The 27,604-nt window shown below is 42.7% G+C and overlaps 1 protein-coding gene across 2 annotated transcripts; it reads left to right on the top strand.

The window, feature by feature from the left end:
• The first annotated feature begins 1,928 nt into the window (after window positions 1-1,928).
• Window positions 1,929-27,194, top strand: LOC106581166 (serine/threonine-protein kinase TAO1). 2 transcript variants are annotated; one of them, XM_014163039.2, is made up of 20 exons: window positions 1,929-2,457; window positions 6,791-7,047; window positions 7,152-7,223; window positions 11,322-11,423; window positions 11,540-11,585; window positions 11,698-11,794; window positions 11,930-12,043; window positions 12,197-12,288; window positions 12,559-12,652; window positions 12,776-12,857; window positions 15,677-15,847; window positions 16,366-16,566; window positions 17,773-17,913; window positions 18,451-18,687; window positions 18,825-18,953; window positions 19,443-19,646; window positions 19,896-20,135; window positions 20,465-20,677; window positions 21,079-21,261; window positions 21,540-27,194. In XM_014163039.2, exons 2-20 carry the CDS (start codon window positions 6,916-6,918, stop codon window positions 22,071-22,073), a joined length of 3,084 nt encoding a protein of 1,027 aa, XP_014018514.2. In that variant the 5' UTR covers window positions 1,929-2,457; window positions 6,791-6,915; the 3' UTR covers window positions 22,074-27,194. The 2 variants fall into 2 exon arrangements, with proteins under 2 accessions (XP_014018514.2, XP_014018515.2); XM_014163040.2 differs by having other exon boundaries at window positions 1,929-2,343.
• Window positions 27,195-27,604: the final 410 nt, after the last annotated feature.

Below are 27,604 nucleotides of genomic sequence, written 5' to 3' on the forward strand. Positions count from 1 at the left end.
ACTGGGAGGACAGCTTGGAGTATATCCACACATGCTCCATCAACTCCAGACATCGTCTCATACAATTCAAGGTATTACACAGATTACACTATTCCAAAACCAAACTACATAGGATATTTCCTGGTACATCCCCTATGTGTGATAAATGTCAGGCTGAGCAGGGTACACTACTCCACTGCTTTCCCTATGCTCTAACTTGTATGGGTATTGGTGTGGAATTTTTGGGGTCCTCTCTGAAGTTCTGGAGACTTCAATAGACCCAGACCCGCTTCTGATAATCCTGGGAGTGTCCGATTCCCTAAACGGATTAACCAACTCCCAAAAACAACTCATCTCTTACAGTCTCATTTCGGCAAAAAAACGAATCTTGTTGTTTTGGAAAAAGAGGGAAGCGCCCTCTACCAAATTATGGCTCAGCGAATTGGCAAACACTGTACACTTAGAAAGAATTAGATATATTCTGAACAATAAATTATCAACATTTGAACAAATCTGGCAGCCTTTCCTCTCTTACTTGGACCAGGCGGTGCTGTGAATTTGCACTTCATAACGCACTCTCAATTGTCATATGGTAATCTACCTTTGGGCAGCATGTGTTGGCCCCGCCACCCGAGCAGATGGGAGGGGTATAGGGTGGAAGAAGGGGGGGATAAAGTGGGGGGGCTACATCGACCCTTTTTTCTTTCTACCTGTCCTTGTTTTGTATGTCTTGTTTTGTAATATTTGTTTTGTGCCCAGAACTCTGGGTCTTTTGATTAATGTCTGTTCTCTTATGTTTAGATAAGAACTGTAAACTTGTCTTTTATACCTATACACCATTCTTGAGTATGTGTTCAATAAAAAAAATATTTGAACAAGAAAGTCCAGGACCCAGTTGCATAGGGCGGAGGCCTGACCCAGGGTCTCGAGCTTAATGACGAGTTTGGAGGGTACTATGGTGTTAAATGCTGAGCTGTAATCGATGAACAGCATTCTTACATAGGTATTCCTCTTGTCCAGATGGGTTAGGGCAGTGTGCAGTGTGATTGCAATTGCGTCGTCTGTGGACCTATTGGGGTGGTAAGGAAATTGGACTGGGTCTAGGGTGTCAGGTAGGGTGGAGGTGATATGATCCTTGACTAGTCTCTCAAAGCACTTCATATTAGGCCTACTAATATCACTGATACAATACATGGTCTGTTTTCCTTTTCTTTGGGGTGTTGACATAGAATAGTAGGACTCACAATTGGTCAATCTGTAATAGCTTAGTTATGACCCTCGGCATAATTTGTTAGATATTCCAATAATGTATCTGTCTGAAACTAAATTGCACTAATTGAACCCAACTTCAGTGATGTTCGTGGAAATGCTTTGCCCTTATCATGACTCCAACTGCATCGCATTTGGGACCGGCTGTAAACCACCTTTGGTCTGCTTGGGTTCTCGAGAGCTATGCTATGTTGTTGTCTTAGGTCTCTTTATGTAGTGTTGTGGTGTCTCTTTTTTAATTTTATTTAACCTTTATTTAACTAGGCAAGTCAATTAAGAACAAATTCTTATTTACAATGACGGCCTACCAAAAGGCAGTCTCTCTTGTCATTTTTATTTTTAATCCCAGCCCCCTTCCCCGCAGGAAGTCTTTTGCCTTTTGGTAGGCCGTCATTGTAAATAAGAATTTTTTTATAAAGATGAAATAAAATACAATTTTAAAAGAGCTACATCATGCTAAGCAATACTGGGGAAAAGTTGTTAAAAATAATGTCCATAGCTTCAGTAACTTGTTATGCTATGGGCATGCCATTTTATTTTGTCCATGGTAATTAGAGAAACTATTTAGTCTGCAGACCAGTAACTGCATTGTCACCGCTCATTGGGTTTTGGTAGCTTTGCTGTTTCATGCGTTTAGGTCAGAGTATTGGGTCAGAGCGATGACTGTATAATTATGAATGGGTCAGAGGGAGTTTACAGCGATAGGGCGGAACTGGCGTTCCAGGAACAGACTGAATTGAAAGAGGACGGGAGAGAATCCCAACATAAACACTGTGAAATATTGAACATATTCCTACTCTCATTCAAAGAAAAGGCCTCTCCAATTTTCCGACGATATCAAGGGTGCGGTCGCTTTCAGTGTAGTTGTTTTCGTGGTGTTCCCTGAGCTTCCCTCACATTTTTCCCCGCCGTATTTGTCACGGAGGGAGGCGGTGGAAAGCACGGCCGCCATCTTTGGGATCTGCCTGTAGTACGGGATTCGACAATCTGGGCCCCCGTTAGTCCAAGGCAAGGGTGGAGATTTTTTGCCAACTCTACACAGCCAACCTAAATCAACAAATCGGTTGGCAACTTTGAAAAACATCAGAAATCAGTGTAAGGAAAATATAATACAGGAAAAAACACACGTCCAGTACTCTTCCTGTCCACAATTGGTTGAACCACACGACATTCTCTGCTCGGCTCAAACCAGCCAGGCCCGTCGGAAGGGTGAGTTTAAACTGGCTAGCAGCAGCTAACGATAGCTAGCCTCACATTTTTAACGGGTTAAAATGTGAATGATACGGTGGTAAACAGTACTTGCAACGTTGCCCTAAAATGCACTTATACCTACGACACTTGTCATATCACCATGTATTGCTTGCTCACCACATAAGAAAGTTGGCTTCTATGGCTAGCTAACGTTACTAGTAACATCAAGTTAGCTAACAGTAGTACTAGTTAGCTGCTTCACGTTTTCTTGGCTGCATCGACCAAACTACTCGAATGGGGTGTAGGTAACTAGCTAGCGGTAACTTCCAGTTTGTTGACATTAGTAAAGCAACTAGCTAGCTGGCTACTAAAGTTGGCTGCATTGTCTCGTAGTAACGTTAAATGTTTTGTCGATTGGATTTTGGGGAGTTCTGACAGAACTTTGAGCAATGTCTTGGCTATAGCTAGCTAGGTATGTGTTAGCTATGCCACTACTAGCCTTGGCTGGGCAGCTTGCCAGCGAGTAAGCAAATGGTTAGGGAGTCTAGGGACGTTTCTCAATGATGAGTTTGCCTTGAACGTCATTCGTCAATTTACAATCTTTCTACTGTACTGTCACATTAACTAGGGTACATATTAGGTGTATGTTGCATCTCTCGCAAAGATCAGATGGTAAACAATAGTCTGTTTTGTTATGTTATCTGTTTCTTTGATCCACACAACATTTGTTTACAAATGCTGGGTGTTCCAGTCCTTATGCAATAGGTACACATCATTAATAAGAACAGAACACTACTAAATGCATTTGAATAAACCTAAAATTGCACAAGCCTGGCAATTATTATTTTTAAGAATGAGACAACACTTGGCAATAGCTTGCATTCCCATCCAGCTGCTATGACCCTAGTTTAGACCCCTCTATGATTGGATTTGTTAGCTGTGACATTCATATGCCCCAATCCATTAACGTTGGCCTAAAAGGCTCCATAAATGCTGGAAGGCACATTAAATCTGATGTCCTCCTTGCATATTGATTAATAATTGTCATTTCCCTGGTTTAGTTTGTGTGTGTGTGTGTGGTGTTTTGGTCAATTAAATGGGTGCCACTTTACCTTGTGAACTGAAATGAGTTGGCTATGTGTTCATACTCATTTCATTTGTTTATGGGGCTCTTACATAATCATGAAAATAAAGGGGTTGGGTCAATTCAGTTTTCAAATCAGCAAGTTAATTGAATATTGCTAATTGTTTTCTACTATGATGATCAATTCATGAATTGGATTTCAATTCACTTCGCAAACAGTGTACTGCATACTCCAGAGAGAGACACAAATAGGTCCCAGGGATAGGCAATAAGGATGGCCATGTTTGTATCCACACCCTTGCATTGTCAATACATGACATGATTGATTAGCCTATCACAGACCACATTACACTTACACAGATAATACAATACAGTTTTCCCCTCTAAGAGCTCCAAAGCAACACCATTGCTAGGGCTGTATAAGCTACGATAGAATAGTCTTACTGCCTGAAACAATTCCCAGCAGGGCCTATAGCTGAGCGAACAGGAAATGCTGAGAAATGCAGTGCCGTGACAGTATGCAGAGGGAATTCCATCCCTCCAGCTTGTTGTCCTGTTCGGCTGTCTTCTTGCTGCCTCTCTCTGTGTGTGTGTGTGTGGCACGCCGAAGTGTTTCATTAAATGTATCAGTTACCATCGCTGTTACTGCTCTCACATGCATCCTGCCGTTCAAAACGTCATCATCATGAGAGATAGGCTACAACAACAAGGCTCATTCATGAACAACAATGTAGTAAACAACAATGGCAATAACTCCACAGTCCCATGCCGTTAATGAGACTTTATTTCAGGGCTGTGGCTGCATCTGTACAGCAGGGTAGTGAGTCGTCCAGTGGGACAAAGGATGTCTGCCTGCTGTGCCTGAGGGACTGGAGTCCGGCTGTGCTGTTCCTCCCAGGCCAAGAAGGAGAGGAACAGTCTTGTGACTCTGGCGTCAGAGAGGGAGAGTGTTGCTCAGTGTGTCTGTGTGCAGCTGATCATCTGAGCTGGCTGGGCACAGTCAACCTTCCTCAGATAACTAGTTAGCTATCAACAATTACATCATGTTTAAGATCCAGCGATAAGTTACATGTTTATTGAGGCATACAGACAGTGACATATTGTGTTACTGCCAGAAATGTTTTTGAATTACAAAAAAAAATTGGCACTGTAGCCGACTCAATTTTCTGGTGTTGTCGAGGAGTGGCTATGCAGCTATAGGAGCAACATGTTACTACCACACTTGTTGGTCTTCCTCTGGCAATGTTGGAATAGGCCTAGTAAAAAACAGAGTTTTGTTTTTTTATTTGAGGATGGAAAATACCCCCTAAATATATATTTGAATCAATTGACTGAGGAAATGTCTGTCTTGGCCGTACAGGTCTAACAACTAGCCAGTTTTATGTTATGGATGGTATGGTGCATAGCTCATATCATCCATTCCTTAGTCACCTACTGTGTTGTAATGTTGGGTTTTCTTTGTGTGAGGTTATCAGCTGCAGGGCTATTTTCTTTGTTTCCTCCTTACATCTGTCTGTCTGCATACCTCTGTCTATCAGCCAGGACACAGCCCACTGGCTTTCTTACAGTAGTTGCTGTTTCTATGGAAACAGGAGACTGTGGTCTCTTCCTACTTCGTTTGCCAGAATGGACCAAGAGCTATAACTGGCCACTCTCCAGAGCTCAGCCTGACGTCACTGGCCAATGTGCCCATCCCTCGCTCCTATTATTAGGCTCTCCTGTGGCAGCCAGGGATGCTCAGAGGGCCATGATCCTACAGTAATGGGCTGGACATGGCAGGCACACTAGTTTCTTTCTCATCGTCTGCCTAAAGCAGCCCATGGCGTGCGTCATATCCGAGGGAGAGAACACTAGACTGAGCCAAAAAGTTGAAAGCACAGCACTGGTGTTTTTTTTTCTCTCAAACCATTGATGACACAACTGAATTTGTACACCTGAGGAAACCCTTCAGACCGAAGACTGCACACAACTCTGCCACTCGAGGGTGTCTCCTTTGCACTTCCTCTCCCTGATGCATAAATAATAATGACATGAACCATGTTTCCATCTACAGTTTTTATGCGAGTAAAGTCATACCATATATATAATTATATATTTTTTACGACAGCTGTGATGGGAACAGGAAGTTTCGGTACAATTTTATAAATGCAGACATAATTTGTTCGTTTGACATGGTGGGATCTTTTTGTGTCTGTAAAATATATTATGTGAGAAATGGTGGTGGAAACACCTTTATGGGCAATATTAACCATCATATCGAAGTAATCTTGGAGTTTGGCGATGATATGGTGTCGAGTCGTAGATTTTATTAAGCTACAGATGAAAAAATGTATGAACTTCACAGGGTCATGAAAGTGCACAATGATCTTGATGCTCCTTTCCAATAAGTATCGAGGGTCTGATTCTGGTGACATGATGATCGATGCATGACTGCAATTTGACTAATAAATATTCTTGCTCGTATCCATAATAATCTTATGTAGACTAGCCTACCCGCACTGTATCTGCGAGCTGTTGGCTTAAGCACAAGTGACAAGACCAGAGTAACACAACTATTGGTAGAGTTGAAAATGTGATGGAAACACATTCAACTTTAGATTTTTATTCGGTACATGAAAACTTAAGTGGAAAAAGTACATTTTGTGTGCATTATGTCATCACGCTGATTTTTATCCTCAATAAGTCAGTTTGATGGAGACACCACTGGTGGGAAAATGCATATTTTCTTTATGCCGATTTTAGAATATTCGCATGAAAATCTGTCGCCAATTGGATGGAAACCTAGCTAGAGACAGTGTTTTTTTTTTTTCTCCGAATAGTGCCTCTTTAGTTATCATGGTTACATGGACCGATGCTGACTGTGCAGGAAAAGGGTTGAAAGGAGGCTTACTCTGAGTGTAGGGCTGCCCCGTCCCCCATGTAGGCTTTTCAGCATTAGATAATCAGTATTAAAAGTCCTATTCACTCTCTCTGTTTATGCTGTTGTATCTTCTGTGTTCCGGAGAATCAATTTCACCATTCACCCCCTCTCAATATCATAACTTGATTGATTTTGGGTCCCAGTTGGTAGAGCATGTTGCAATGCCAGGGTTGTGGGTTCGATTCCCACTGGGAAAAATAATGAAAAATGCATGCACTCACTAGTGTAAATCATTCTGAATAAGAGCATCTGCTAAATAACTAAAGCGGGGAAAAAGTATGATATTAATGTGCTCGCTTAGTGCTACTTTGCTAGTTCTCACTCTCTGTCCTCTCCATCCCCCCCAGGTGTGTACACGTATGAGGCCACTGTCCTGCAGATGAACCGTCGGTGGGGGCTGTCACGTCGCTGTCGCATATCCAGATAATCCCTGGCCGCGGCGGTGGCGGCACTGGCACGTCCCCCCCTCAGCATGCCCAACACTAGTCGGGCGGGGAGCCTGAAAGACCCCGATGTTGCTGAGCTCTTCTTCAAGGAGGACCCTGAGAAACTGTTCTCAGACCTGCGAGAGATCGGACATGGCAGCTTCGGTGCAGTCTACTTTGTGAGTACTTGGACCCGCCACTCTGTGCTCAGTAACAGAGCTGGACTTCCATTCAGAACTGTTTAAGATATAGGGCAGGGTGTTGACTTTGTGTTTTTCTTCAGGCACGAGATGTGCGGACCACTGAGGTGGTGGCCATCAAGAAGATGTCGTACAGTGGAAAACAATCCAACGAGGTAAGAGAGTGACTGTGCATCAAATGCCGTTGATGTTACAACAAACAGTTATAACCAGTGTTGTACGGTATACCGGTACTATGATAATATCACTGCACCAAAACGTTATGATACCTCATTTTAGAATACCGTAGTACTGTTTCATATGATACTACTGGTCCAATGATATCCACTTCACTTTCATGCGCATATCACGTAGCAGCTGTAATCAGCCAGCCACATCCTCTACCAGCCCTGTCACCTGCTTCTCTCCGTCCGCCCTCCATGCACATCTATTCCTCCGTAAGGATTTTGAAATATAATTTAGCCGTGATGGCAAGCGGGGATGCTGACCCAGACCCTGATGAGTCTTTTGTTAGATTTGTACATTTGTTACATTGGAGCAGCATGCAACGCAAGCAATGTTGGTACATTCTATAATTTCATCCCTTGTTATGACCAAGAGCACACAGACCAGTCTGAGTAGACTTTGCAAGTTCACTGTCATGCAGCCTCTGAGTGTCAGAGGGGAATGGAGCAGCGCTTCGCCCCAGGCATGCTTGCAGCTTTACAGCAACGAATACGGCTTGTCTCTAGCCTAAATGGTTCAAAAATATCACCCATATTACCGGTTTTTCTTTCTATCAGGATTCACGCGCATTTAAAATTATTTCACAAACCATGTCGCGGGCTGTTGTTAACTAATCCTGGGTTTCTAATTATTGGTTTGATAACAAACAACGTTGTTCAGTCATGTTACCTAGCTAGCTAATAACCTGGTAACTTGACTGTAGGTTTAAGCTCATTTGATTGGCACAGGAAGAAAGCAAAAGGTTCTGCTACTCATGAGGTGTGCTTCAAAGGTAGGATTCATATAGGCCTAATGTAAGAATAAACTATATCAACAACCTATTTCTTTCTGGTGCTCCTTAAATTCTGCTTAGTGCCTAATGTTTTAAAAGTTGGGAGAGAGAGAGAGTGGTGTGTGTTTTGTTTGGGCTTCCAAGTGGCGCAGCAGTCTATGGCACTGTATCTCAGTGCTAGAGGCATCACTACAGACACCCTGGTTCGAATCCAGGCTGTATCACAACCGGCTGTGATTGGGAGTCCCATAGGGCGTTGTCTGGGTTTGGCTGGTGTTTGCCGTCATTGTAAATAAGAATTTGTTCTTAACTGACTTGCCTAGTTAAATAAAACAATTATGAGAGTAAGGGGGAGAGAGTGTGTGTTTATGAGAGTGAGGGAGACTGTGAGGAAGGGAGAGAGAGAGAGTGTGTGTCTGTGTTAACTGAAGAGTAAAGAAGGTTTCGTGCAGTGTTTTCCCCGTACTGACACAGTGACATGCAGATCATTATGCAGTGTTTTCCCCGTACTGACACAGTGACATGCAGATCATTATGCAGTGTTTTCCCCTTACTGACACAGTGACATGCAGATCATTATGCAGTGTTTTCCCCTTACTGACACAGTGACATGCAGATCATTATGCAGTGTTTTCCCCTTACTGACACAGTGACATGCAGATCATTATGCAGTGTTTTCCCCTTACTGACACAGTGACATGCAGATCATTATGCAGTGTTTTCCCCTTACTGACACAGTGACATGCAGATCATTATGCAGTGTTTTCCCCTTACTGACACAGTGACATGCAGATCATTATGCAGTGTTTTCCCCTTACTGACACAGTGACATGCAGATCATTATGCAGTGTTTTCCCCGTACTGACACAGTGACATGCAGATCATTATGCAGTGTTTTCCCCGTACTGACACAGTGACATGCAGATCATTATGCAGTGTTTTCCCCGTACTGACACAGTGACATGCAGATCATTATGCAGTGTTTTCCCCTTACTGACACAGTGACATGCAGATCATTATGCAGTGTTTTCCCCTTACTGACACAGTGACATGCAGATCATTATGCAGTGTTTTCCCCTTACTGACACAGTGACATGCAGATCATTATGCAGTGTTTTCCCCTTACTGACACAGTGACATGCAGATCATTATGCAGTGTTTTCCCCTTACTGACACAGTGACATGCAGATCATTATGCAGTGTTTTCCCCTTACTGACACAGTGACATGCAGATCATTATGCAGTGTTTTCCCCTTACTGACACAGTGACATGCAGATCATTATGCAGTGTTTTCCCCTTACTGACACAGTGACATGCAGATCATTATGCAGTGTTTTCCCATTACTGACACAGTGACATGCAGATCATTATGCAGTGTTTTCCCATTCCTGACACAGTGACATGCAGATCATTATGCAGTGTTTTCCCCTTACTGACACAGTGACATGCAGATCATTATGCAGTGTTTTCCCCTTACTGACACAGTGACATGCAGATCATTATGCAGTGTTTTCCCCTTACTGACACAGTGACATGCAGATCATTATGCAGTGTTTTCCCCTTACTGACACAGTGACATGCAGATCATTATGCAGTGTTTTCCCCTTACTGACACAGTGACATGCAGATCATTATGCAGTGTTTTCCCCTTACTGACACAGTGACATGCAGATCATTATGCAGTGTTTTCCCCTTACTGACACAGTGACATGCAGATCATTATGCAGTGTTTTCCCCTTACTGACACAGTGACATGCAGATCATTATGCAGTGTTTTCTCCTTACTGACACAGTGACATGCAGATCATTATGCAGTGTTTTCCCCTTACTGACACAGTGACATGCAGATCATTATGCATTTGTATTCCTTCCTCCCATTCCTCCAGCCAAATCACAGGTAGGCCTTTGCAAATATGAGCTAATCAGCCAGTCTATGCAGTATTCTATTATACACTGAAAGTGTGAAGTTAAATTCAATATGTGTTGTATTGAGTAGAAGTGTGAATTTCAGTGAAAACGTGAACAAGGGGTTGGGGTACATGGGGAAACGGGATGCTAGGCCACAGATTTTTTTTTTTCTCCACATGGTATCGTCACAACACTAGTTATAACACAACAGATTCAGCCAAAAATGTCACACTTGTTATCAGTTACCAGGTGAAGCTTACTTTGTTATAGATATAATCCAGCACCTTTCATAATTCTAGTTTTGTTAGTAAGCATCTCTCACTTACTTGCAAACAGCATAATTTTTTTCTGAAAAGTGCACAGTTAGCTAAAAAATATGTAAATCAACTAATTGTGTGACAATGTCGGCACGGAGTACAAACAATATGATCTATTAATCCCATGACATTGTATTTAATCAGTGGTGTGATGACACATCGTGTTCTCCAGGAAACAGTTGCCTCGTTTTAAAGGTTACGCAACTTCAATGAGTTGAGACAGTGCAGGGCTGTTACAGATGTTTTGTTTGTTGTCTCAATATCGGTTTACCGTGAAAAGGCTCAATAGCATCTAATCTAACAAGACCTATTCCTTCAAGATCCTTTCCTCAGTGAGTTTGGAGCTTTAGGCCTATAGTTTCTCTAAATTTTGGTCTTCAAAGGGATTTGTTGTGTTTCTCAGCAGTTTCGAATTAAAACATCTAGCTTATTTGCTTAAAGTAGTGGAACTGCAAACCTGTTCCCTGAAGCGCAGTCTAAAAACAGTTGATAATCAGATTTGAATCTGGCAAAATGACTGGATTGGGTAATTCATTAACCCAAAGAAGTGGAGTGGAACTCAAAGGGAAGTAACTAAAGTTCAATGTAGAACACCTAATAGTTCCAGCCTGCGTCTCTGTCCTTATTGTTGAAATGGGCAATCTGCAGTTGCTACATCCATTTTTGGACTTATAAATGAATGATATACCTATTGATTCTTGAAGAATATAACTTTTATGAATACTTAATGAGCTTAGTTAAACTGTCGTACCCCATTAGAACCCCAAATATAACCTTGTTTTTCTCCAGTATTTGTAAGCATTGTAATTTTAAACAAACTGTATAGCGTCGAAACATTCTTAAAACTATAGATGTGATATCTTGGATGGTCAGACTATGAATTTGAGTGGTTACATTTCTCCAGGCGCATCCCTCAGCTTTTTACCAAAACAAGAGGATGGGTGACTGCTAATTGCCTGAACTGCAGATTGGCCCTTTTAGAGCTTGTTACGCAAGCATGATGTAATCGTTCCACTGTTTTACCTTACAGAAATGGCAAGACATAATTAAGGAGGTGAAGTTTCTGCAGAGAATACAGCACCCAAACAGCATAGAGTATAAAGGATGCTATCTGCGAGAGCACACTGCCTGGGTAAGAGTGTTATCTGAATGGAAAATATAAACAATAGGTCAAAATGCTATGTTGAATACTCTGAAACAGGTACATTAATTAACCCTGTATAACACTCTCTCTTTCTGTCTCTGTAGCTGGTGATGGAGTACTGTCTAGGCTCTGCCTCTGATGTCCTGGAAGGTAAGATGGGAGTTTTTATGACACTGTGATGATTTATAAGATGAGTTCTTCTTTGTGGTTTTCACCATGATTTGCAGCACTCTCATCCCCTCTATCTCTACATCTTCTGTAGTTCACAAGAAACCTCTACAAGAAATGGAAATAGCAGCGATTACCCACGGTGCTCTACAGGGGTTGGCTTACCTTCATTCCCACAACATGATTCACCGGTGAGTAGTGCTAGTAGCTGTATGTGTGAACGTGCTAGACTGACTTCTTTGTGCCCTTAGGGAGAGAGTGTGCCTGTGCCAGTGGAACAAAGCTCTAATGCCATAATCACTCTCCTCTGTTTGTCTGTCTGACAGAGATATTAAGGCAGGGAATGTCTTGCTGACAGAGCCTGGCCAGGTGAAACTTGCAGATTTTGGTTCTGCCTCCATTGTCTCTCCAGCCAACTCTTTTGTGGGGACGCCATATTGGTGAGTGGCAGAATTCCAATGTACAAGAAAAATGGATGGTGTTTGAAATATGGGGAAGAATTTAGAAATGGTTCACCCTCTATAGTCTCATTCAATATTTTCCATCAAATCAAAAGCGATGTAACGGTCATTAACATGGCTATGTTTCCTCAGGATGGCCCCAGAGGTAATCCTGGCTATGGACGAGGGTCAATACGATGGGAAGATTGACATCTGGTCTCTGGGAATAACCTGCATTGAATTAGGTAAACTCTCTAGTCCATGTACTCTGCTCTGGTTCAACTCTAGCTCTCCTGTTGTTTTAATGTTCTCCTTTGTTCATTCCATATCTCAAACCAATATCTGGCCAGTAAAGAAAGTATACCTATTTTTATTTTTTTCATACTGGTTGAAATAATACATGTGCTAGGTTTTGTCTGTCTTCCTAGTTCTTCTCCTCCCCACTGTCCTCCTTGTTATGTTTGGCTTTTAGTGGATCCTGGTAACCTATTGTTTTCTCTGATCTTTTTTTCTAGCTGAGAGAAAACCTCCACTGTTCAATATGAATGCGATGAGTGCCTTGTATCACATAGCGCAGAATGAAAGCCCCACACTGCAGTCAAGTGAATGGTACGTCATGTAGCTTCGTCGGAGTTAACTTACTCTTTAGGAGAAGGCATTTGTCCGCTTTTAAAGTGTGTCATGGTGAGAACGAAACTAACTCTTCCCTCTTTTCCACATCTCTCACTTCAGGACGGATTACTTCCGAAACTTTGTAGATTCTTGCCTTCAGAAATTCCCCCAAGACAGGCCCAACTCTGAGGAACTTTTAAATGTAAGACCTCTGATGTACACTACATGATCAAAAGTATCTGGACACCTGCTCGTCGAACATCTCATTGTAGAAATCATGGGCATTAATATGGACTTGGTCCACCTTTTGCTGCTTAAACAGCCTGCACTCTTCTGGGAAGGCTTTCAACTACATGTTGGAACATTGCGGCGGGGACTTGCTTCCATTCAGCCACAAGAGCATTAGTGAGGTTGGGCACTGATGTTGGGCGATTAGGCCTGGCTTGCAGTTGGTATTCCAATTCATCCCAAAGGTGTTTGATGGGATTGAAGTCAGGGCTCTGTGCAGGCCAGTCAAGTACTTCCACACTGCTCTCGACAAACCATTTCTGTATGGACCTCGCATTGTGCACGGGGGCATTGTCATGCTGAAACGGGAAACGGCCTTCCCCAAACTGTTTCCACAAAGTTGGAAGCACAGAACCGTCTAGTATGTAATTGTATGCTGTAGCGTTAATATTTCCCTTCATTGGAACTAAGGGGCCTAGCCCGAACAATTATTCCTCTTCCACCAGACTTTACAGTTGGCACTATGCATTGGGGCTGGTAGCGTTCTCCTGGCATCAGCCAAACCCAGATTAGTCATTCGGACTGACAAAGACCGCGTTTCCACTGCTCCAGAGTCCAATGGCGGTGAGCTTTATGCCACTTCAGCCGACGCTTGGCATTGCACATGGGGAGGTTGGGCTTGTGTGCAGCTGTTTGGCCATGGAAACCCATTTCGTGAAGCTACCGACGAACAGTTATCGTGCTGAAGATGCTTCCAGAGGCAGTTTAGAACTCGGTAGTGAGTGTTGCAACCGATGACAGACAATCTTTACGCGCTACAGCACGTGGCAGTTCCGTTCTGTGAGCTTGTGTGGCCTACCACTTCGCGGCTGACTCGTTGTTGCTCCTAGACGTTTCCACTTCACAATAACTGCACTTATAGTTGACCGGGGCTGCTCTAGCAGGGCAGACATTTGACAAACTGACTTGTTGGAAAGGTAGCATCCTATGTTGGTGCCATGTTGAAAGTCACGGAGCTCTTCAGTGAAGCCATTCTATTGCCAATGTTTGTCTATGAATTTTGCATGGCTGTGTGCTCAATTTTATACACCTGTCAGCAACGAGTGTGTCTGAAATGGCCAAATCCACTAATTTGAAGGGGTGTCCCCATACTTTTGTGTATACAATGCATTCGGAAACTATTCAGACCCCATGACGTTTTCCAAATTTCGTTACGTTACAGCCTTATTCTGAAATAGATTCAATTGTTTTTTTTCCCTCATCAATCTACATACAATACCCCATAAAGATGAAGCGAATAGTTTTTTTTCTGCATTTTTACTAACTTATACAAAATTAAAAACAGAAATACCCTATTTACATAAGTATTCAGACTCTTTGCTTGGAGTCTAGAAACTGAACTCAGGTGCATCCTGTTTCCATTGATCATTTGGGGCGGCGGGTAGCCTAGTGGTTAGAGCATCGGACCAGTAACCGAAAGGTTGCTAGATCGAATCCCCGAGATGGAATCCCCGAGCTGACAAGGTAAGAATCTGTCATTCTGCCCCTGAACAGGGAAAACCCACTGTTCCTAGGCCGTCATTGTAAATAAGGATTTGTTCTTAACTGACTTGCCTAATTAAATATAGGTAAAAAAAAAAAAAAATTTATCCTTGATGTTACTACAACTTGATTCGTCCCCAAGAACCCAATGGTCACTATGACAGAGCTCCAGAATTCCTCTGTGGCGATAGGAGAACCTTCCAGAAGTACAACCATCTCTGCATCACTCCACCAATCAGGCTTTTATGTTAGAGTGCCCAGATGGAAACCACTCCTCAGTAAAATGACACTCCTCAGGCACATGACAGCCCGCTTGGAGTTTGCCAAAAGTCACCTAAAGACTCTCAGACCATGAGAAACAAGATTATCTGTTCTGATGAAACCAAAATTGAACTTTGGCCTGAATGCCAAGCGTCATGTCTGGAGGAAACCTGACACCATCCCTCCGGTGAAGCATGGTGGTGGCAGCATCATGCTGTGGGGATGTTTGGAAAGATGAACAGAGCAAAGTACAGAGAGATCCTTGGTGAAAACCTGCTCCACAGCGCTCAGGACCTCAGACTGGGGCGAAGGTTCACCTTCCAACAGGACAATGACCCTAAGCACACAGCCAAGACAACGCAGGAGTGGCTTCGGGACACGTCTCTGAATGTCCTTGAGTGGCCCAGCCAGAGCCCGGACTTGAACCCGATCGAACATCTCTGGAGAGACCTGAAAATAGCTGTTCATCAACGCCATCCATCCAACCTGACAAAGCTTGAGATGATCTGCAGAGAAGAATCAGAGAAACTCCCCAAATACTGGTGTGCCAAGCTTGTAGTGTCATACCCAAGCAGACTCGAGGCTGTAATAGCTTCCAAAGCTGCTTCACCAAAGCACTGCGTAAAGGGTCTGAATACTTATGTAAAAGCGATATTTCTGGGTTTTTAAAAAATTAATTAGCAAAAATTTCTTACTCTGTTTTTTCTTTGTCATTATGGGGCTTTGTGTGTAGATTGATTAAATAGATTTTTTTCTCAACAATTTTAGAATAATGCTGTAATGTAACACAATGTGGAAAAGCGGTCTAAATACTTCCCGACTGCTTTGTATAGTGTGTCTATCTTATTTATGATTATCATGATCTACCAATGCCAAGACCGATACAGAGCTCTGTTCACTTGATTTTGAGTTTACCTTAAATTAACATGAATCATACCCACCCTCAACTCAAAAGAAAATGATTGGTCCCTCTGCCTCCCTCTTTTTTAGCATGCGTTTGTGCAGCGGGAGCGGCCCGACTCTGTCCTGATGGACCTGATCCTGAGGACCAAGGTTGCGGTGCGGGAGCTAGACAACCTGCAGTACCGCAAGATGAAGAAGATCCTCTTCCAGGAGGCTCACAACGGCCCTGCAGCTGAGGCACAGGACGGAGACGAGGAGGTCAGTCGCCCAATCTGGCTCTGCTCTCCTGTGGAGCTTAGTTTGAGAGCATGGTTTATACCAGAACCATCGTAGTCTTTTGAAAAAAGCCTAGGTAGGACAATAATGATATTAATAATAATATTTCATTTGTAAACGATTATTTCCTCAATAAGGTGGAAAACAAGACACTCAAAAAATTCAGCAACCGTACATCAACAAGTAGAAAAAACAATCACAAATCATCAAACCACTTTAAGCGATCAAACATTAAAAGCTAGCTTGAATAGGTAGGTCTTCAGTTGTGTTTAAAACAAGGAAATTATTTAATAGAAGTTCCTCTAAATGCACTCTTAACCTTATAATATTACGGTTAATTATTATTATATTAAGGTAGGCCTGGTGGGTCTTAAAGATTCTCTCAATATTCAGTTGTTCCTTTTTTATCTTCTGCTCATAACCTGCTGTAGTTGACACACTGTCATTCAGAAAGTATTTCACTCACCTGTGTCTTGCTGTTGTTATGGTGTTGTCCCCAGGAACCGGAGAACAGTGGCAGGACAGGCACAGTGAGCAGCGTTGGCAGTAACCAGTCTATCCCCAGTATGTCGATCAGCGCCAGCTCCCAGAGCAGCTCTGTCAACAGCCTGACCGACGCCGGAGATGACAAGAGTGAACTGGACATGATGGAGGGAGACCACACGGTCATGTCTAACAGCTCCGTCATTCACCTCAAACCGGTGGGTAGAGATGATCTTAGAGCTGGACCCGCAGGCAATGTTCCCTCAATTTATCTGTTCCCTCAATTTATCTGGGGTACTAAGCAGATTTCTGGTCTGCTGGGTGCAAACTTGAACGTTGTGAGAAGTCTGTGCAACTTCTGGCACGCGTTTACTGTGAACACTGAGACTGTACCCGCATTTAGTTACAGTGACCAAGTAGGCTACTGTGGCTGTTTATCATAATGTAAGCCTATCAGAGTGGCCTACCATTAAAAAACAATGGAGAAAATGCATCTTATAACATTTTAACATGGAAATAGCTGTTCCATCATTCAGCCTACAGTAGCAGCCAATGTGTGGTGTTCAATGTAGGCCTACATTCCATGAGATTTATGAAAAAAACATGTAAGGATTGACAACCTGTTTATCCACTTGTCCTTCACGCAAGGAGGTGATTGAAAATGTTGTTTGATGCAGGAAACCACTTGCCTCAAACAATGCATTATTATTCCCATACCATTATTACAGAGAATCAGACAAATTATACTACCCTCTGCCTATTGGCTACTTAGCTTATTCAAGCCTGTCTCAAAATACAACACTGCCCCTTTAACTCCCGAGTGGTGCAGCGGTCTAAGGCACTGCATATCAGTGCTAGAGGCGTCACTACAGACACTGGTACGATCCACCGGCCGTGATTGGTAGTTCCATAGGGCGGCGCACAATTGGCCCAGCGTCGTCCGGGTTAGGGGAGGGTTTGGCCAGGGTAGGCCATCATTGTAAATAAGAATTTGTTCTTAACTGACTTGCCTAGTTAAATACAAATAATTTGCAAATAGGGATACTGCAGCTCTGATTGGTTATGGTGCACTGGTCTGTGTAGAGTATCTCTTACATAGTTTGTTTTGTTTCGGGAATGTTGCATTGATTTGATCACATTTCGCACAATAGTGGGAAACATTGATAGTGCCAACATAAGGGGAACACTAGAAAATTGAGTGAAGTTCAATCTCGTGCTTCTCTGCGCGGGCTGATATTTCTTCTGCGCTGCAGTCCCGGGGGAACTTAGAGGGAACATTGCTCGCAGGATAACTGGACACTGCGTTTAATAATAGTGAGATGATTCAGTGATATACAAGACAGTGTTTCCTGGTGCCTTTCACAGATTATGTGTAAGCGGTATTTTTCTGCTGTTGATGTGCTGCGTTGTATTTGTTTCTTCAGGAGGAGGAGACGACTTATCGCGAAGAGTCGGAACCTAACAGCCGGCCGCCCACTGAGCCCCAGTCTCCCCCTGCACACACTCCACGGCCAAAACACCACCGCAACCGCGAGCACTTTGCCACAATACGCACAGCCTCCCTGGTAAGAGCCCTAGAAATACAATGATACTGTATATAACATGATTTTAAAATGGACCCTTAAAGGCCCAGTGCAGTCAAAACTTGATTTTTCCTATGAAGTTGGAATAATACTGTAAAATTTGAATAATGCTTATAATGCCCTTTTAGTGTAAGAGCTGTTTGAAAAGACGGGTGGGATGGAGTTTTGGCATGCCTGGTGACATCACCAGGCGGTAAATTGATTAATAGACCAATAAGAAAGAGTTCCAAACGTCTCTGCCAATAACAGCTAGTTTTTATTTTTCCTCTCCCCACTCAGACCACTCCCAGACAGTCCTAGCAAAATTCTTGCTTGAGAAATTGCTCTTTGCTAAGAAGCTGTTTTATTTTTCTTTGGGTATTTTAATTGAAAACAATTACGGTAAGGTACTTAATTGTTACCCAGAAATCATTTGATATTGAGATGAAGGCCCAATTCAGCTGTTTTTTAAGTGTCTGTTCCTGTAGGATATAATAAGCTGAACCTAGAGTTCTATGATAAGCCCTATGTTTCCCCCAGGTGACCCGTCAGATGAAGGAGCACGAGCAGGACAGTGAGCTGAGAGAGCAGATGTCAGGCTATAAGAGGATGAGGAGGCAGCACCAGAAGCACCTGATGGCCCTGGAGAACAAGCTGAAGGCTGAGATGGACGAACACCGGCTCCGTCTGGACAAAGAGCTGGAGAACCAGAGGAACAGCTTCGCTCAGGAGATGGAGAAACTCATTAAGAAGCACCAGGCCGCCATGGAGAAAGATGTACGGTCATTTGCTCACTTACGCCATACTTACTTCATAATTCATACTTTGTCTAGATTCTACTACTGTTCCCTAGGTCTCTGTTGAATATTCTTGTTTGAAATTTTCAAATGTTTAATTTGTGTGTATTTCTGCAGGCGAAGACCTTTTCCAATGATGAGAAGAAGTTCCAGCAGCACATCCAGAGCCAGCAGAAGAAAGAGCTGAACAGCTTCCTAGAGTCCCAGAAACGAGAGTACAAACTCCGCAAGGAGCAGCTCAAAGAGGTAGAGAATCACACGCAGTCATACAGATGAACACACATTATACAAAGGCTTCAATCATTGCTATATCATTTCAAGAAAAAACACGACTTGCACCATTGCTCGCCTACATACTCCTCTCAGCATGTCAGACGGACTCAATGAATGACTAAGCCTCTACAGAAAATGTGCAAATGTGGACAGCAAGCTCCCATGTCGACTTGCTTAAAGCGGCAATCCGCAGTTGAAACGATAACAAAGCATACTCCCACTGAGGTTGAGGGATGTGTCTGGAAAAAGTGTAACCACACTTAAGTTCATAGACAGAGTTATGGATGCAAGGACTGACCATCCATGATATCTAAATTATAGTTTTAACCGTGTTTTGAGGCTATACAGCGTTTGTTTACATTTACGTTGTTTGCAAACATTGGAAAAACAAGCTTATATTTTGGCTAATGATGGGGTACGACAGTTGAACTAAACTAATGTCCGCCCTTGTTCTTCCCCCAGGAGTTGAATGAGAACCAGTCGACCCCTAAGAAGGAGAAGCAGGAGTGGCTGTCCAAGCAGAAGGAGAACTTCCAGCACTTCCAGGCTGAGGAGGAGGCCAACCTGCTGAGGAGACAGAGACAATACCTAGAGCTGGAGTGTCGACGCTTCAAGAGGAGGATCCTCATCGCTCGCCACAACGTGGAGCAGGACCTAGTGAGAGAGGTCAGCTGTAATCACTCAGCTCTCCTCATTCATACAGTCCCTTGTTCCTCTCACTCTCCTCAAAAGAGGGTCCCCTTGCCTGCTCTCGGTCTTGGTTTTGTAACCATGGCTCAGCTGTGGGTTCTGCTCATTTTCTTACTTCCATACATAGTTCCAACATTCCTTTCGAATACTGCCCTTTGTCTTATAAAATGCACTTTTCTCCTAACCTGTATGGTTGTTCCTCCCTGCCTGTCCGTCTGTGTGTAGGAGCTGAATAAGCGTCAGACGCAGAAGGACCTGGAGCATGCCATGCTGCTGCGGCACCATGAGTCCATGCAGGAGCTGGAGTTCCGCCAGGTCAACACCATCCAGAAGATGAGGGCTGAGCTGATCCGCCTGCAGCACCAGACAGAACTCACCAACCAGCAGGAGTACAACAAGAGGAGGGAGAGAGAGCTCCGACGCAAACACGTCATGGAGGTCCGACAGCAGCCCAAGAGCCTCAAGGTGAGCACACATTGTATTCTAACAGACAAATTGTTGTTTTCTGTTACTGTCAACGATGTAGGAACCTGTAGGATGTAGGAACCTGACCCCTCACTGTTTTGTTTGTCCTCCCTCCTCTGTCCCAGTCCAAAGAGCTCCAGACCTGACCCCTCACTGTTCTGTTTGTCCTCTCTTCCTCCCTCCTCTGTCCCAGTCCAAAGAGCTCCAGACCTGACCCCTCACTGTTCTGTTTGTCCTCTCTTCCTCCCTCCTCTGTCCCAGTCCAAAGAGCTCCAGACCTGACCCCTCACTGTTCTGTTTGTCCTCTCTTCCTCCCTCCTCTGTCCCAGTCCAAAGAGCTCCAGATTAAGAAACAGTTCCAAGACACATGTAAGATCCAGACCAGACAGTACAAGGCCTTGAGAAACCACCTACTGGAGAGCACACCAAAGTCTGACCACAAGGCTGTCCTGAAGCGTCTAAAGGAGGAGCAGACCCGCAAGCTGGCCATCCTGGCTGAGCAGTACGACCACTCTATCAACGAAATGCTCTCCACACAGGCTGTGAGTCACACAGGGACCTTAAAAACACTGCAGGAAGGGAGGCAGGAGAGGGATAAGTTTCTAAAAGCTGACTACTGATGATGGGCCTTTTTGCAATGAGGTCCTTTATCTACTTCCCCAGAGTCATATGAACTCATGGATAACATTTTTATGTCTCTGCGTGCAGTTTGAAGGAAGTTGCTAACTAGCACGCTAGCAGATACCCATAGGCTTCCAGTCATTGTGCTAATGCTCGTTAGCGAAACTACCTCTAACTTCCTTCATACTGGACACAGAGACATACAAATGGTATCCACAAGTTCATCTGACTCTGGGGAAGTAGATAAGGGCCTCGTTGCCAAAATCCCGAAGTATCACTTTAATATTGTGCTGACTCCCTGTCTGGCTCCCCTCGTCTCTAGCTGCGTCTGGATGAGGCTCAGGAGGCTCAGTGCCAGGTGCTGAGGATGCAGCTGCAGCAGGAGCTGGAGCTGCTCAATGCCTACCAGAGCAAGATCAAGATGCAGACGGATGCCCAGCACGACCGTGAGAGGAAGGACCTGGAGCAGAGAGTGTCCCTCCGGAGGGCCCTACTGGAGCAGAAGGTCTGATCTTCCATACTGGGAACATTTTTTACATAAATGACTCAAATGGCACCCTATTCCCTGTATAGTGCACTGTGGTCAAAAGTAGTGCATTGTAAGTGGATAGGGTGCCATTTGGGATGTAGTAATGGTGTATTAGTGGAAAAAAGCTTCAATTGAAATGTAGGCTTTATTTCATTTCAAGCTCCAGAGTTTGCTCTTATCATTGCTAAACCAGTGCTATTTTGACACGAAAATATTATGATACTGAGCAGCTGTGTGTATGTTTGTATCTTCAGATTGAGGAGGAGATGCTGGCCCTTCAGAACGAGCGTTCGGAGAGGATCCGTAGCCTGCTGGAGCGCCAGGCCAGGGAGATCGAAGCGTTCGACTCAGAGAGCATGCGTCTAGGCTTCAACAACATGGTGCTCTCCAACCTCTCCCCAGAGGCCTTTAGCCACAGCTTCCCAGGGGCCCCAGGCAGCTGGGCCCACCCCCAGACACAGCACCACTCTGGGGGCTCTCAAGGGCCACACTGGGGCAGTGGAGGGTCAGGGCACCAAGGCAGCCATCACCAACACCACTACCACTCTGGTCAAGGAGGGTCCCCCATGCAGCAAGCCTGGGGCCAAGGCATGCAGGGAGGCGGGGGTCCTCAGCCGTGGGGCCACCCCTCGGCAGTGCCCCTGGGGGCCAGAGGCAGTGGAGGAGTGCAGAACAGCCCCCAGGCACTGAGCAGGACAGCCTCAGGGGGGCGCAGTGAGCAGGCTATGAGCAGGAGCACCAGCGTCAACTCTCAGATATCCAACGGGTCGCACCTGTCCTACACATAGACTCCCAGAGTCAGAGTAGGATGCTGCCAAGTCCACAGAGCAGAGTGGGACAGTATGGGCTGAGCTCTACTACACCTCCACCTCTCTTTCACACATTTGTCATCCCCTCTCTCCTATTCCTCTCCTGTCCTGTGTACAGATGTGAATGCGTGTGGAAATAAATGTTGCTCAGGTCAAAAGGGCTGAAAGAGGCACACCCCCTCTACACAGCAGTTTATTAGCACACATACAGATCAGTTCTTCTGTTTCTATAGAAACCTTTCAGTGTCAACACTAAATACTTATTATTTAGTGTTCTCTCTCTTAGAAATCATTTTCATGTACATATATATGTGTTATCCATAGCCACTGCTCTCCTTTTTCACCACTGAGACCACTGTCAAAAAGCCTTTTGACATCTGCTAACTGCTTTTAATTTAAAAGTTGCTTAGTGTCTACCAATCACAGCAAACTAAGACAGCCCAGGAAATGCCCCTGCTCCAAATTTGATAATACATTGGCCCATCTATCTATCCAGTTACTTTATTATTATTTATTTGTTTACTCTCCTTATGCTAGCCTGCTTTTATGGTCATTTTAAATCACAGAGATTGTTTCTCTTTCCAAATCTGAAGAAAGTTTTGCGTTCTAAAATGTTTTAACAGGGAGAGGTTTAATAAACTGCTCAGATACCGTATAGAGCTGCTTGACAATATCTGAAACAAATTAGAGTTGGTTTGACATTATCTTTTAGGTTTGAGATTGTGAGGGACACTGGGACACAATGTTGTTGGCTTGTATTTTGGTCAGCTTCCATAAAACTGGCTTTTGTTGTTGTAGCCAAAGCTACTTTAAGCCAGGCAGTTGTTATTAAACATCTCACAAACTTAGTTACTATCGACCCCCGTTGCAGGAATGTGGTGACATTTTGTGAATAGGATTTTTTTAATAAGTTTTTACATACAAGAATCTGAGAGTTTTGTAGAATTAGATCAATTATATTTTGGCTGTTCTTATTTGTCTGTTTTTTATTAAGAAAGAAAGATAATAGTTTTTTGGAATTGCAGCTCGTAAGAGCAAGAGAAGTTGTGTTTTTAGCAATGTCATATCATCGAGGTAGGATTTTTGTTGTGAATTTCACAGTTACACTTGCAGTTTGAAAGATTTAAATGTTTACATTTAATATATTGAAGAAGCAGTAACAGACAGTGAACCTTTTTATATCAATGAGCATTTTGCCAACATTTAGTGATCTGCATTTTATTTTACACCTCCCTGTGGGAGTTTAAGCTGCTAATTTATCCATTTGCCAATAAGAACACTAAAGCAGAATATGAATGTTTTAGATGCTATTCTTTCTATTTGTCTGTTTCGGATGCAATGCTAGGGGTCCAGGCTGACCATAGCTTCAACTATGGCCATATTCAGCTGTTCTGTATACTGTAGTGTGTGGCACTGGCCACTAGGCAGCAGTCTTCAACCGTTCCTTAGGCCATAATAGCCCACCTACAGTAGATCCAAATCTTCACTGTTGTTTAGGGTTTCCAAGTGGGTGGGTGGGTGTGTCTCATAGCATTACTACATCAGCCAAAACCAGAGGGACATGGCAGAGCCATAATAAACTATAGGCTTAGCTAACAGCTAAAAGTTTATATGTATGTTAATACTCAGTAAGGTGGTGCCTTTGTATGCCATGATACTGATGATTTATTCTCAGTGTAAAACTGGCATATTTGTTTACGTTTTAGTTCAGCTCAGATTGATTAAATAGTTTACCAAGTTTGTATTACATTTGGCATCATTCAATGAAAATTGTGTACTTCAGGAAGAGAGGATCCTAACATCTGTCCTCATGTACCTATGAAAATGATGTCCATATCATGAGTTTTGTGAAGTGATCAATTGAGCAGAAGTTCTAAAGGTGATAATATCATGCATACAGGTACTTGAGGGCTGGTTCTGGGTGTCTGCTGTGCGGAGGATGACAGATTGTGAGTTCCATCTTAGTTGGCTGAATGATCGAGGAGGGGGATCAGTATAATTATTACATGATTGTCCGATACAAGAGCCAAGACTCTAATACCTTTAATAAGAACCCTGACATTTATCATTTGATTTTATTTTAGTGCCTTTAAATACTGCTGTCTTGTCAAAGCACTTTATACAGTACATACAATGTATACAGTAAAACAGATGGTAGTTTGACTTTATTTTAGGCACAGCAACCTGAGGGATGAATATAGTGTGTCTGTATTATGTGGTTGAGGTGGGGAAGTTGAAAAGTAGCTAATAGTTGACCTTAAAGTCAGATACGTAGTCAGGATTTGATTACCTGGGGTTAATTACAAGTGAGTTAGCAGAGTCATACCAGTATGTAGACGTATTTCTATGGCGCTGTGGAGGATTCATGTTGGACAAGAACGAACCAGATTATGGAGTATGGTGACAGGGATAGTTAAAGGACTTATATTGTATGCTTGGTTAAAAAACACCTTTTGCACAAAATGTTGCAGGCCAGGTTTAACATAAAATAAGTGGGCACAGTAGAGCAGAGCTTCCATAAGTAGGAATAAAATATGATTTCAGAATGTGTTTGAAAGGGAAAGATTTAATCTCAATGTAATGGCTGTTTTTGACCATGACAGCAGGCTTGGCAAGGAGTTCATGTTGTGGGAGCTGGTTAATGTAATGCAGTCAAAGTGTTTAAAATGATAATGGTCCACAACTTGAGCAACACTAAACACTGCAATCAGGAAAAAAGAGACCATCTCATCAACCTAAAAGTAACAATGGCAGATAAATGAAGCGCATATACTTGTTAGTTACTGGTGTTCGGCATGTAAATATAACACTCGCACTAAATTATCATTCTACACTTATGTTGCTGAGTGGTTAAAAAGTGGTTAAAGCTGGAATCCTTAATGGTGAAACTGCCACGTCCGTTTGGGATGTTACAACAACAGAAGTTACTGCAAACAATGAACACTGTTTTTTTTCCTATCGGACATCAATGCACGCGCTTTTTTTTTACCACACTGCTCAACGCACCTCTCCTGTTTCGTCCACACGTTAATAACCAAGGTGCTGGGGTGGACAGTGGCACTGTTTCCCCTAATTGCAGATTCCATCTTTTAAAGGTGGCAAAGCACTTATGTAGTTATTTACTCGGACACCCACAGTGGGTTCTATCCGTGAGCGCGTTCTCTCACCCATGAAACTGTTTCTTTCATGGGTGAGTTTATGCCATTGTGGTTCCCCTCTTTATTTTCTCAACCTCCATTCCCTCAATCACCAAGTCTGCATTTACTATGAGGGTAACTATCTCTGTATGGAAAACACTTTAAAAACATTCTATTGAAAAGGCCACAAGGCTTAAAAATACCTAATGTTGCAGATATCTTAGGAAATTAAAGTGGGGTGAAATGTTCATATTGTGTATATCAACAATTTAAGAGATTAAACGTTTTAACTAAACTTGCGTTGTGACGAAGAACATTTAAAAAAAAATAATCTATAAGACTAACATTATTTAACTTGATAGACACTAACCAAATATTAAACAACGTTGAGATTGGTATGGAGGTCTGTAAAAGTAACTGATGAAAAGTGAGCTTGGTTGTGTGTACACTGACTCTTACTGCTTTCTGTGCATGCATAGCCTACACTGTCATTTTCCTTTACTGTCACACACTTTGTTAGTCATTGCACCCTTCATGACACCTGTCATTGCAGTGAGTCTGTACCTCCTGTGTTTCCTTCTACTCCACCCTCTCTACATTCACATCCACCAGATTAGTACCTATTCTGAAGTTTGTTCTTGTTGAATGTGATGCTACAATTGTTCAGTAAAACCTTGTTTGATTTTAGGGGCACAAAGAGATGCAGGAGAAGTTTGTTTTAAATGGTTGCAGACTCTAATCCCCAAATACAATTCTCCAATATCTGCCTCAGAATCATATCCAACTGTCCTTTCCAAAAAGCAGGCATGGGTTTCATTATGTTACAGTACATAGGGCTGCGAGTGTGTCCCAATACTCTCCAAAACCTTCCACCTCATGTTTCCTTTCATTTGTAACCACAGAGAGTTGAAACGCCTCAATAGGTTAATTTACCACTATAATGCTTATACCCACCAAGTCTTCTATGATCAGTGGTCAGGGGAAAAAAGGTATTTCTGATTATTGGGACCTAGCCCATGTTCAGGTCAACAGCTTCTTAGGTCAATGGTTCATTCACATGTCAGGCCAATGAAAGGTCCTTGCTATCTGTGGTCCTTGGGACGTCCCTACCCCATTGGAGTTGACATTTTAAAATGCTTAGGGTTCAGGGTAGGAATGTCCCAAGGATCCCGGATAGCACTAACCGCCAATGAAACCTCATCTCATACGAGATCGATTACCAACCCGTCACACCTTTTTGTTCATGTTTTTTTAATATTTTTTTTTGTGAGGGAGACTACTTAGATATTTGTATTCGTATTCGTTTTAATCATGGTCAAGGCTTCTCCACCAACCTGGATAATGTTTTTAATTATAATTTAACATTGATGGTGTCAACTTTTGTTCTACTGACTGAAAGTATGGGATACTGAGTAAGAAACAGGCTAAAGAAAAATGGAGGTCCTCCCTCTGGTCAAACACTGTGCCATCCCAGAGCTGCCAAGCCCAGACACCACTGCATTGTTTCATCTCCAGAGTTCCCTTTGGCTTGGGCTGATGGCATGATTTTTTTTTTTTAATAGCATGATGTGAGCCATTTGGTTCTGGTCAGATGGCCAATGTAGAGGCTTGAAAAGATTGAGTGGTGATAGGCTACTTATGAAAAAAGAGGGTCCATTTCTATGAGGATGTCAGTATTCTTCCTTGGCACAGCATTACCACTACAACTCATATATATAACCTGTATTAAAATGTATAAATTGTGAAACCTGTTATTGAATGTCTGAAAGATTATGAAGATTATACATACATTTTCACCAAAACAATATACAAAAAAGTGAATTGAAATGTGTAAAAAGATTCATGAAACAGAAGAATAAAACTAGGATCAAATGTACTATTTTGTTTGTATTATAATGACTATTGTGCTGGCAGAGGGATATTGAACAGAAATCAGCTGTAATAAAGTAATTTTAGTATATAACTTGTGTCCTGTCTTTTCAATTTGGAGCATAAGACATTTGAACATTGTGTTAGAAAATGTTCACTTTGTACAGAATCATTGAGCCTGGTTTGCCATTCTTTGTTCAGTTACTACATTCCACTACCTGTACTCTGTCATTTGCCAAATTTGGCATATGTATCATGCAATTTCAGTGCCAACAGACATTGTATTTTAATTCCATAATTTTTGAATTTATATTAGGATATTGCATTTGAATGTAATATTTTTAGAATTTGTAATGCAAAAATGTAAAATTTGAATTCATAATTTGATTTGAATCAATTGAATGAATATTGCGTTCTGTTTTTTTATTCCATTTAAATGTAATTCCAGTTCAATATTGATATATTAAATTGCAATATGGTACACTATATATACAAAAGTATGTG

The sequence above is a fragment of the Salmo salar genome, chromosome ssa20, assembly GCF_905237065.1.
Source record: "Salmo salar chromosome ssa20, Ssal_v3.1, whole genome shotgun sequence".
Classification (NCBI taxonomy): domain Eukaryota; kingdom Metazoa; phylum Chordata; class Actinopteri; order Salmoniformes; family Salmonidae; genus Salmo; species Salmo salar.